This window comes from Onychomys torridus, chromosome 4, assembly GCF_903995425.1.
Source record: "Onychomys torridus chromosome 4, mOncTor1.1, whole genome shotgun sequence".
Taxonomy (NCBI): Eukaryota; Metazoa; Chordata; class Mammalia; order Rodentia; family Cricetidae; genus Onychomys; species Onychomys torridus.
The window spans coordinates 151,068,494-151,080,982 of NC_050446.1; the positions used below are offsets into that span (position 1 = coordinate 151,068,494).

General features: G+C 42.7%; 1 protein-coding gene across 2 annotated transcripts in view; it reads left to right on the forward strand.

Moving 5' to 3' along the window:
* The window catches only part of Kif16b (kinesin family member 16B), a 282,233-nt gene that overhangs the window by 28,666 nt on the left and 241,078 nt on the right, over positions 1-12,489 (forward strand). For both annotated transcript variants that reach the window (XM_036184603.1, XM_036184605.1), the window contains exons 2-3: positions 6,398-6,467; positions 9,382-9,495. In XM_036184603.1, coding sequence (XP_036040496.1) covers positions 6,398-6,467; positions 9,382-9,495 — 184 coding nt within the window. The remainder of the gene's footprint in view (positions 1-6,397; positions 6,468-9,381; positions 9,496-12,489) is intronic.

Genomic DNA, 12,489 nt, shown 5'->3' on the forward strand with positions numbered 1-12,489 from the left:
AAGATGGCAAGGTGAGGTTAGCTGTGGCCTGTTCTGTCTCTCTGATCTTTCAGTGTGCACCCCAATACCTGCCTCTGGGTTGTTCTTATTAATAAGACTTTCTAATAATTCGTGCTACAAAGGTTGTTTCTAAAAGTTGAATAGGAAGGGCTGGTTAGACTAGACCCTAGACAGGCTTTGTGTGAGAGGTGGGAATGTGTCAGTCCAGTGGAAAGACAAGACTCAAGGACTCTGGTGAGGGGAACCAGAGTAGGCAGAGGGTGGATCACTGAGTAGGGATGGTGGGATGCCAGATTAGGTAGAGAGGGTGGATCACTGAGTAGGGATGGTGGGATGTCAGAGTAGGTGGAGGATGGGCATCATTGAATAGTCTATGGTGAGAGCTGTTCATACAGTAATTCAGTCACCAAACCCAGCAGATAGACCAGTTGTTTCTGTGGCATCTGAACTGCAAGCCTTGGAGGAGTAGGTGAACTCAGACAGTGGGACTTGTTCTGAAGGAGCTCACTGTCTACTGGACAAGGCAGGGAAGGCAGCCTAGGAGAGGACAAGGCAAAGGGCTCTGGGAAGCTGTATGTATGTGTATGTGTATGTGACAGCCCATCTGGAGGCATGACTGGGGTTGGCCAAGGGGAAGGGACATAGTATTGGAATGGCAATATGAGTTGGGGCAGAGTATGGAGGGTTTTGTGTAGCATTGATAGTTGGACTTTGTTCTTTGAGAAATCCCAAAGGTGTTTAAAGCTAGGTGCTTCATGGTGAGATGGTCTTTTAGAAGGCTTTCTGGAAGACTTGATTGGAGGCAGAGAGCAGTAGGAGTGGCCTGGCTTTGAACAGTGGCGATGGAGTAGGGAGATGAGGCCAACGTCAGTAGGTGGTGAGTAGACAGGACTTGCTAACTAAGTGTTGGGTTGAAGAATTGGGGTAAGATGGATTTTCACATGGACCATGAGGAATCATGACACTTAAGGCTGTGGAGGTGAAGAAAGGACCATGAAGAAAAGCCACCGTCTCCAGTAGGTAATGGGCATGGAGCATGGCTGCCCAGGGAGGTATAGGGGAACAAAGGCACTGGATACCTCCTCTTCCTACTTTCAATCTTGGAAATAATTGTGAGTGTGACAGCCCTCTAGCATGTATATGGAATGCAGATAGCAGTGGGGTGGGTCATCATTGGTGGCTCCAGCAAGCATGGAGAGGCGGGTTACTGAGCTTTCTATGGGTATTTTGGGTCACTACCATGAGATTTGGGAGGCAGTGCAGGTACAGAAAATGCTAGAAGCTGGTGCTTTGCAGGAACCTGGGAGTGAGGGAGCCTGGCTGTTACACTCAGATGGCTTCTTAGGTACCATCCGTGCCATTCAAATGTTTTTGGTCAGAAGTCTCTGTACACTTAGAGCAGAGGGTTAGCTGGCCCATTTCCTTACATTCTGCCGTGCAGTTTTACAAATAGAACTTTATTGATGATGTTTCCATGAGTATATGGGCAACCCAATTTGTACTTGGTGTAATTTTTTTGGGGGGGTGGGAGGTTGCAAGGGTGGGAGGGTGGACCTGGGAGGAATGGGAAGTGAGTGTGATCAGATACATTGTATGACATTCCCAAATAATTAATAATAAAAATATTATATTGGGGAAGAATAAAGTCAAAGGACAAAGTAAATGTCCTTGCGTATTATGCAGATGGTGTTTTTGTTTGTTTGTTTTAGGAGTTTACTTCTTAAGAGTAAATGTAAGAGCATAATAACAAACAAGATGTTGTATAGACTGATGCCAGTTCCGCCTTTCCCAGGCTTCACTGCTCGGCAGAGTCATGTATCGGCTGCTGAGTCAACAGTGCCCCATTCCATGGGTCTGAAATAGTGCTCCACACTCCTCATTTCACATTCCTCAGGGCTTCCTGTGCTGCTGGTTTCCAGGCACATTTTCATTGGCTTGAGTTGGGCCGTGGGGTGGGTGTTGTGGTGTTCTTGTCTCTTGGGGAGATAAGTTCTTTGAGATAAGCTCTGGACTCCAGAAGATCAAAGCTGTGCACGGTCCCTGTGCCCCTCTCACTGCCACCTCCCCAGCTAGGGCGATCAATCTCGGGTAGCTCCGAAGTCTTTGCTAGGCACTCTCCATCAGTGGTTAGATTTGAGAAATGCGGTTAGAAAGGTGCTTATTTTATGTTCAGTCTTTCAGTGGCACCTATTAGTGCTCTTGTGGGGTGGGTTCTAGGTGTTTATTCACAACTGAGAAGTACTGCTGAGATACTTAACGAGTGAGAAGTGATCATGTACTGTTTAGCTGCTTCAGAGGATCTGAGGTGGGGATCCAGGAATGCTGGCCTTGAGGCTGATAGGCAGAGCATGAAAACCACTTTCAAAGGCAAGGGTTGAAAAGTAGTGTGAAGCTGCCGCACAATATCTGATATTCCCAGAGAGCATATCATTTTGTTCACCTGAGGTATGTATTGGTAGTAGTTGTTTTAAAACTCAAAATTCAGGCACGGAGGGTTATTGAATGGGAAAGAGCCACTGTGGAATTGGCAGGTACCGAGATGGTGTAGTCTGCAGTGCAGTTACATGTAGCCTGAATAGCCCTTGCTGGGCTGGGTATGCTCTTCATGGTCAAATGCTCAGAAAGTGTGATTTGAGGAGCCATTTGTTTTAGGGTCATATGAACATGGAGTGGCCTAGGGTAAGTTCCAAGACCTGGTGGCATGCAATGGAAGTCTTCTTAAGACTGGCTTGGAAATGCCAAACCTGGTTCTGGGAATCCACTACAGACCTGGTAGTGTTTACTGCAACATAATTTTTGGGGTTATTGTTCATGGATAGTCTTTAAGCCAGAGATGGCCAGGAGGCTACCCTAAGCTAGTTCCTCTGCCATCAGATTAATGTAAATCCCAGACATTTTACTTATAATTATTTCAGTGTGTGCTATTTTCAAGGGCAAAATATTTTAAAGTCACTATGGTACTTTTTTTTTTTTTTTACCACACCTAAAACACTAGTTATAATCCCTTAATATCAGTCTATTCATTGTCAGTATTTCTTTACATATGTTGTTGTTGTGTGTGTGTGTGTGTGTGTGTGTGTGTGTGTGGCCAGCAAGTCCAAGGATCCTCCTGTTTTCTCCTCTCAGTCCTGGGATTACAAGAATGCTCTGTCTACCCAGCCTTTTACACAAGTGCCAGGGATCTGAACCAAGGCCTTTCATGCTTGTACAGCAAGCACTTTGAGCTGTCTCCTAGATCCAGTGTGTTACAACTTTTAGCAATTTTTTTTCTGTGTAGCGTGAGGTCCGAGTGGCTAACACATCTTTAATTTATGTTTTTAATATATGGGTTTCCTTCCTTCTGCTCTTCATTATCCATTAGTGTTAGAAGAAAGCAGTTTCATCAGGTTCAACCTACAACAAGGGGAGGGGAGCCTAGAGGTGTGAGCACTGGGAACATCCCCAGTTGTTTGGGGACTTGCCTTCCCACAGTCCTTGCGATCTTAGTGGACCTGCTTTCTTGAGTGGGAAGGGTTAGGTATTAATTTCTTTAAGAAGCCTTGAGTTCTCTTAGTGGCAAATGGTGTTCAGAGGCTCTTCTCTGACCATATGGTTCTAGATCTTCTCAGTAGACAAAACTAGGGTGTTGTGTATCCCTTATCCAAAATGTTTGGGAGCTAGATGGGTTTCAGAATTCAGATTGTTTCAGACATTGGGATGCTAGCATATGCAGAGTAAGCTTGTGGCTTGGACCTGAGACTAATCATGAGATTCACTTAAAGGTTAGTTTAGTATACTATTTTCATGTGCCTGTATTTTCACTGTGGCCTATCACATGAAGTCAAGTGTGAAATTGCAACTTGTGGCATCATGTCAGGGTTCATGAAGCTTTCTAGTTTGGAGCATTTTGGATTTTAGATTTTCAGATTAGGAATATGCAATCTGTGGTTTTTCCTTCTCTTCCTCTCCCCTCCCCTTCTTCCTTTAAATTTTGATAAAGTTCATGCTATTATTTCCCATTCAGAATCCATACCTCTCCTGTCCTGTGTTTGTGTCTATTTTTAATCTACTAGGTCTACTGGTAGTAGCTCTCCATGATACCAGCATAAGTATTCATGAATTTTCTCATAGTACACAAATAAAAATCTCAGGATGACCACCAAAGATAACTGATTCTGTCACAATGCATAGTCAGACTCCTCCATACCTTATGGAAATGTTCTTTCACTGTGTGGTACAAGGTTTGATTCATTATTTTCAACTGCTTTTGAATTTTAGGTTGTTTAAGCAAATTTATTTTTGCATACATTAGTATTCAGAGAAATCTAGCACTTGTTTTTGCTTTTTTCCATTTTCTTTCATATGTAGCCTTTTGAAAAAGACTAACATTACCCTTTTGTTTTCTACATATAAGCAGTATCATGCATACATACATTCTCTTTGGACTTGGGATGGGATTTTGTCTCTAAACCTGTTATAAGCTAAGACTTTAATAAATCAAAATGCTCTGGGTACATATAACCTACAGAGCCTTCCCTTTTGTTAACACAGTACAATGTGCAGTATACACCATAGGTTATGTGCTGCTTCCGTTGTGAGTTCATGGTCAGCTGGCATCCGAATCTTGCTGCTGCTGTCTGTCATCACTAGAGAGGACTGGATTATGTATTGCTAGCCTAGGAAATGATAAAAATTCAGAATTCAAGTAAGGATTAATACTGAATGTGTAGTATGAAGTCCTAAAGACAGACCATGAAAGGGGAGGGCTGCCTGTTTGCTTTTCTCTGCCTTGCATTCTACTTAAATTACGTGTCCTGGTGACCAGACTGTAATGTTGTACAGAGATGCTTGTCAGTCCTTTTTGATTGGCATAGCATTGTTTTGTATGGATAAACAATTTTTTTTTTTTTAAATTTTTGTTGAGGCAATGATCTCTCTATGTAGCCCAGGCTGGCCTTGAATTCATGCTTCCCCTGCCTCAGCCTCCCAAATGTTGGGATTACAGGCCTTTGCCACCTAATATGTAGAGCTGTTATAGAGAACTGTGCTCTGCAGAATTTCCCTGAGTTCCTGTTTACTGCTTTGAAAGAAGTGCAATTCTCAATGGATCTAACGAGATGGAGAGAGGAGGGGCAGAACCCTGTCTACTCCTGGGAGCATCCCACAGCTGTGACTTCACTTAGTCTCATCCAGGCTGGTACGGCCATCTTCAGCATGCTCAGCCCTTCATGGTGCCTGACATTGATGCTGACTTGTCTTATAGTTAGACACTGTTGATTTTGACACCACATTTATTTTAGTTATAGTTGCTGATGGTGGCATCTGGGTCATATATCTTCATGTTTATAGCCTTAGCAAGGATTTGGGAGCAGGGCTAACTGGGATTACTTTTCAGATGTCATTTAAAATCAAAGACCCTGTGGATTTCTGGGGACCTCTCTAACACTTTGCTTCTTTCTATTCTCATATGGTCTTCATTTATCATGGTCTATTACTCCTTATTCTCCCTTTCTGTTCTTGATCCAGCTGGGATCTCCTGCTCCTGTAAGTTCTCTTTCCCTCGAACCTTGCCCTTCATTACCCTCACTCACGTCCAGGTTGTTCATGTAGAGCTCATCTGTTTCTCTGTCATTGGGCTATCCCTGTGTCTTTCTTAGGGTCCTGTTTTCTAGATAGCCTCCCTAGGGTTGTGAGTACCTCCACTGTAGACTTCTGGCAATGGTCGAGAGAAAGCCCGAACTGACCTAGTCTGGTGATCAGATGGCCAAACACCCTAACTGTCCTGCTAGAACTCTTATCCAATAACTGATGGAAGTGAGTGCAGAGATCCTCAGCCAGGCCCCAGGTGGAGCTCCAGGAGTCCAATTGTTGAGAAAGAGGAGGGATTGTATGAGCGTGAATTGTTGAGACCAAGATTGGAAAAGCACAGGGACAAATAGCCAAACTAATGGAAACACATGAATTATGAACCAAAGGCTGTGGAGCCCCCAGCTGGATCAGGCCTTCTGGGTAAGTGAGACAACTGAATAGCTTGAACTGTTTGGGAGGCACCCAGGTAGTGGGACCTGGACCTGTCCTTAGTGCATGAGCTGGCTGTTTGGAACTTGGGGCTTAAGCGGGGACACTTTGCTCAGCCTGGAAGGAGGGGACTGGAGCTGCCTGGACTGAATCCACCATGTTGAGCTGAATCCCCAGGGGAGCCCCAGGAGGAGATGGTAATGGGGAGTGGGCTGGGGGGAAGGCAGGGTCTGGGGCGGGAGGGGGGAGGACAGGGCAACCCATGGCTGATATGTAAAATTAAATTAAATTTAAAAAATTCAAAGACCCTTATGTGAAAAGTAGGTGAAACAGGTTTATTTCAAAATAATCTTTTGTCTCCTAACCCTTACTGTGTGTGTATGTGTTTTTAATGTTGCAGGGAAAAGGACCTGGAGGCCAAGTTTATCATTCAAATGGAGAAAAGCAAAACGACAATCACAAACTTAAAGGCAAGTGATGCCCTGCTGTAGTTCTGAGAGATCCACCCTTGCGCTCTGTGATGGTGGTACCGATGAATGAAGCACCTGACCCTTCTTCACCTCCGAGTTGAGTGCACCAACTTAGTACAGTCAGCAGTGTCTGTGTGCTCTCTGCTGAGGCTGGGTCCTGAGGCTGAAGCGTTGATCCGATCCTGGTGCCTCTCCCGCCCTAGTTTCACCTGACGCGAAAGTCAGATTCACACTGTTTCCCTGGTCTGTGAGTTCCTACTGAAGACAAGAACCTGACATTTCTACCCTATATTCTAGCTTGATAGCTGTCTGTACTCTGTGAAGTACCAGACAAGTTTTGACCCTATATTTGTTTGTTTGAGACTGGATCTCAGGTAGCCTAGGGTGGCTTCAAACGTGGATGAGTGTGACCTTGAACTTCTGATTCTCCTGTCCCCATCTCCTCAGTGCTAGGATTGTATACATACACCATCATACCTGGTTTATGCTGTGCTAGGGATCGAACTCAGGGCCTCATCAAGCTAGGCACACTCTTAACAACTGAACTAGTACCCTAGTTTTTGTTTTGATTTTTTCATGAGAACCCATCATGTATTTTGATCCTTGATGATCTGACAACCCTTGTTTATTATTAGCTGAGAGGAATGAAAGCTTAAAAAAGAAACAATTAAACTGTATTACTTTCTGGAAAAAAAAAATAGATGGAAAAACTTCACAATCTTTCAAAATGGTAAATTCTTCCTTTTGCCTTTAAAATATACTATTTATTTCATTAGCACACTGGATGAGGATCTTGAATGCTTCCCATTCAAGGAGGAAGCAGTGGTATAAAGGCAATATTAAAGACACCATACGCTTTCAGGGCTTAGCGCTCTTCAGTTTGGAGGTGTGGGTTTCTGAGGCCTGCTGCTCCATGGTCAAGTGTCTGAGGAGTCGATTTCTATTAATTCCTGGTCTTGGGTAGTGAATACCCTAATATCACTTTCTGAGTAGTACAACTTGATCCCCAGAAACAGGGATGGGAATAGTACTGTCTTCCCAGAGGGCATGCTCTGGAGTGCTAGAATGCTTTCTTCCTGTAGTTACCACAGTCTTCAGCACTATGCGACTCTCTTGGTCTACCCCAGCCTTCTTTCTTTGGCCTCCCTCATCTTCTCAGGCTGCTTCATTCTGTCTACCTCCTGATTGCAGTGACCTTTCCTTTGCCTCATGCATGTATGTGCCTACAGTGCTTTGGTGGAGTCCTCTCTTGCCTGTGTATCATAGAATCTATTTTCCTTGATTACTGTTGCTTTTTGTGTTTGGTACACATTTCCTTCTATGATGATTGAGTAACTAGAATAGATGTCAGTTTTTTTTTTCTTATTTTACCAATTCTTTGAAAATTTTTTGCATACAGTATATTTTGATCATAGTTACCATTTACCTCTGTTTTTTCTAATACCTCTCAGATCCATTCCCTATCTTCCCAACTTCTGTATGCATGTATGTATGTATGATCTATTTTTAAAGTATAATCCACTGAGTCCAGTTTGTACTGCCTGTATACTCCATGGCTGTAGAACCATTGGACCATGGTCTACCTACCAGGGGCATTATTGAAGAAAACAGACTTTCCTTTCTCTAGCAGCCATCAACTAACTCTTGATAGCTCCTAAAGAGCCCCTCCTCCTCCTGTCTAGAATGTTGACAGGTTTGATCTTGTTCATGTTTTATGTAGCCTGTGCTAGCTGTTGTGAATTCATGAGTGCAGTGGTCTGTCTAGAAGACATTGTCTCATCTAGCCCTCCTCAACCTCTGACTCCTTTTTCTGTAATGGTCACTGCACCTTGTGGGGAGGGCATGTGGTACATTCATCTCATTTGTAGCTGAGCACTCCATAGAAACCTTTTCTCTGTACGTTGACCAGCTGTGAGTTTCTTTGTTGACCACCATTCGCTGAACAAAGAAACTTCTCTGAAGACGTCTGAGAACCTCACTAGTCTGTGGATATAAAGATGTAAATTTAGAAGGTAGTTTGATGCTATGTACATTTTTTAGCAAAAGTAATAGTAGTGGGTTTTACCCCTCGGGCCTGTTACCACACCAACTTTGGGTCCGTGTCCTGATCTATCGTACCAGCCATGCATTTCCTTCTGTGGAGCGGCCTTAAATCCTATTGGTGGTTGGTTACCTTCATAGCATTCATGCCATGGTTGCACCCATGGGAAATGCTCGTATTTTTAATAGACTGTTGTTTTCATTGTTAATTTTTTTAAAAAACAATTTGTTTTAAGAAAAGAAGTTGATTATTGAAAAGTATACTATTCATTGAAGCTATTTAGCATTATGTCCAATGTATAAGGTTTTGGGAACATATGGATGATTTGGAGGTTCAATTTAAGCTCAAAGCATGAAACATAAGCTGTATGCAAACATTTGTAATAGTCTCACAGTATAATATGTGTTAGGAGTGTTCTCATTTGGAAAAGAGGGGGAAATTATTGGAAAAGACATCACACAGCTCTGGAGGGCACCATTTTTGCCAGAATCAGTATCCTGCACTCCTAAAGTTGTACGGTGTCCAGCTCTGGGGGGATGTCATAGAGGAAACAGTTAAAGAGTCATGCAAGATAAACAGACTGAGTCTGACTGGACATTGTGTTCATGTGAGCTAATTATATTAGTAAATACCATAGTCGATGGTTATAATACAGATCTTGGACTTCTTATGTTGTATTTATTTATTTTTATTCATTCTTTAGGGAGAGCAATAGGAATTAGAGTATATATGCTGCAAACCTTAATCATCTTATGTGTTTTAGTTACAGACTTGGTTTCCTAATTTGGGTCACTGGTTAAATGACATTACTCTTCATGTTATTGTTATTATCACCCCATTTTCTTATTATTACTGTAAAAACTGTCTTTCTAGATACCAGAAGGAGGAACTGGGGACTCAGGCAGAGAACGGACCAAGACCTTCACCTATGACTTCTCTTTTTATTCTGCTGACACAAAGAGCCCAGATTATGTTTCACAAGAAATGGTACAGTGTGACAATCTCAAAATCTTCTTGTTTTTCTTATCAAGAAGAATAGTCCTGTCTTAAAACACTTAAAATGAACTTACTACTATTTTGTTGAATTTAATTTATATGAAATTAGCATTTAGTAACTCAGCTTTTTAATGATCAGATGGGAGTATTTATGTAAGCCTGATAATTCAGTCTTCTAAAGTTTTTTTGTTTTTCACCATTTTGAGTATGATGATCATAACTTAAATGGTTTCAAAACTTGAACATTGATCTCATTGTGAAGGATTCAGATGCAGCTTTTGATGTTGGGAGTGTGACATTTGCTTACTTAAGTCTCGGAAAAAAACCCTTTTAGCTTTGAGTCCTCCAGGGGTCAGAGCATAGGAAATAAATATTAAACCCAAGGCATATTTTGTCTGCTTTTGTGGATCATTATAAGCTACAGAAAGAATTCTAGAAGGAGTGCTTCTCCAGAATCTACAACTAAGACTGATGGCTAGTATTTGCTCAAGAAACAAATGTAGATGTGATCCACACAGGTGAGAGCAAGGCATCCCCAGATGACCTTCAAGATCCTTATAATAACATTTCATTAGAGCAGAAAGACAAATATATACTCCTGGGTGGGCAAAACCAGGACATTGGAGCAGAGCTGAAAGCATACTAACACAGATAGAAGAACATGGGCTTCATTGCTGGTTGAAATACATGGGCTTCATCACTGGGCCTCTCCTTGACTTCTCAGTAGCTTCCATACATGTTATAGGTACTTGTTTCGGGCCTTCTTATGTTAACATTGGATCTTCTTGACATGGGTGGTAATCCTGAAAATTGGAGCATGAAAATACTAATGTGGTTCTGCATCAGAGTCTGGCATTGCCTGGGAGCATGTTAGAATGTAGAATCTCAATATCACTACTACCACCAACCCCTACCTGCATGTTGGCATTAGGCGTGAGCCACCACACCTCACTCAGAATCATTTTTATCCATCCATCTATCTATCTATCTATCTATCTATCTATCTATCTATCTATCTATCTATCTATCTATCCATCCATCCATCCATCCACCCACCCACCCATCCATCCATCCATCCATCCATCCATCCATCCATCCATCCATCCATCCATCCAGCAAGATCTGCAGTGTTTTGCATGCACTTTGACATTCAAGAATGTATCTATCTGGTTTAGAGTGGTTTGTAGAGGAGAGCCTGACCTTTTGAGGCAATGCAGATGTTGAGGTTGGAGTACTGTAGTGATTGTATCCAGAAGCTATGAACTCAAACATCAGTAATAGGGAAGGGAGAATTAAAACTGTAGAGAGAGCAGTACCCAGTGTGATAGAGGGGTTGAAGAGAAACATATTTGAGTTTGTCTTGAGTTAGACCATGCTTGGTATTCTGTCATGTTAAATCCTCTGAAGAGCCAAATGAGGTGAATTTTAACTCTAGTTTTCTTTGGCAAGACGTTCAGGGATCTTTAGTAACTTACTCAGGTTCATAGATAGATTGCCTTTCAATAGGACTAGAGTTGAGGCATGGTGCTGATGTGAGTGGAAGTGGAGAAACCACTGGAAAGCTTTTGTGTGGGAGAAAAGGAGTTATCTCATCTGCTAGGTGGGAAGAGAGGGCAGCTTCCTATCATACCAATAAATAAGGGGGGGGGGTGAGTGAAAGAGCAAGGATGACTTTGGGTTCAAGGTCGGCTGAGCTGTCTACACTGACAGTGGGGAGTCTGGCATAGAAGGCTGTGGTCATGGAACACAGATTGATGCTCTGTTACACATGTGGGAACTAAGTGACAGGAACCAGGAGTTTTAAGGGGACAACCAATTTATTGTAGTGATGGCCAGAATGCCTTCAAACATGGGATGAATGAAAAGCCTTAAAGGGTTGTTGCTTGGATTCAAATGGCTCCCTTGGGGGAGGGGGTGAGAAGGTGTGGTGTCAACGACACGGGAGTCTGCTCAAAGCAAATAATGAACTCATTTATTTAATAGTAGAGTAGGCCTTATATACCCTCCTCCTAGTGCCCAGTCTGTGTGGTCATTCCTCATTGGCTGGGCATGATCAGAAACTCTGACAGTGACTGTTGCTAGGTCCTTAGGCAGACTGGGCATGATCAGGAACTCTGACATCAACTAGGAACTCTGACAGCTCCTGTTGCTAGGCCCTCAGGCAGACTCCAGGTTGGCTCTTAAGGGGTATGTTATGTGCATGCTTTGGCTACTGGTCTGAGCCAATTTCCTTGACCCTATGGGCCTGTCCTACTACAAAAGATCTTCATTTTTAACTTATTTAATGAATTATTGGATGTCTTTTACTTGAATTTGAAGTCTTTGGGACAGAGGGGTACACAGAGGGATGGAGAGTATTGTGTGACCACAGGACCTGGCTGGGAAATGTTTGCTGACCAGATGACCTAATTTGCAGATGGTTAGTTTGTGGGAGCAGGTGATTACTTCCTGAGCTGTACAATAATCAAGGTGAGGGATGTAAAAACAAATGGAGCTCTTCTCTCTGGAAATTAAAAGCCAATGTCCAGAGTTTAAAGGGAGACCTAGATTGTGCAAAGTTGTCTGCCCACAAGGAAATGCCCTGCTTTAGGTGATAGCACAGCATTTCTTTATGGTGCTTCAGGGACCCTTACTGAGGGTAACTGGGATTGTTTTGTGGAATTCCCAAACTACAACACACTGCTTTACTAAGCCATGTTAATAAGCCATCATAGACGCAGGACAACAGTTATCAGTAAAATAGTAAGAGATCTGCCTCATCCCTAGTTTTAGCACTCCCTCATGAGGGTTTCAGGTTTTCAGCTGCCTACTCAGCTCTTCAGGCTGCTGGTAAGGGGTGAGGAGAGTAGAGCCATTGTGAAGCCAGCACAGTGCCAGCTGAACCTCTTTCTTTCCTCTTCTGCTTTAATCAGTTAAATTTAAAAGTGTTTGAGAAATGATATCATGTCTACTACTGTAAAGTTTCCTTTGAGTCTAAAAACCAAA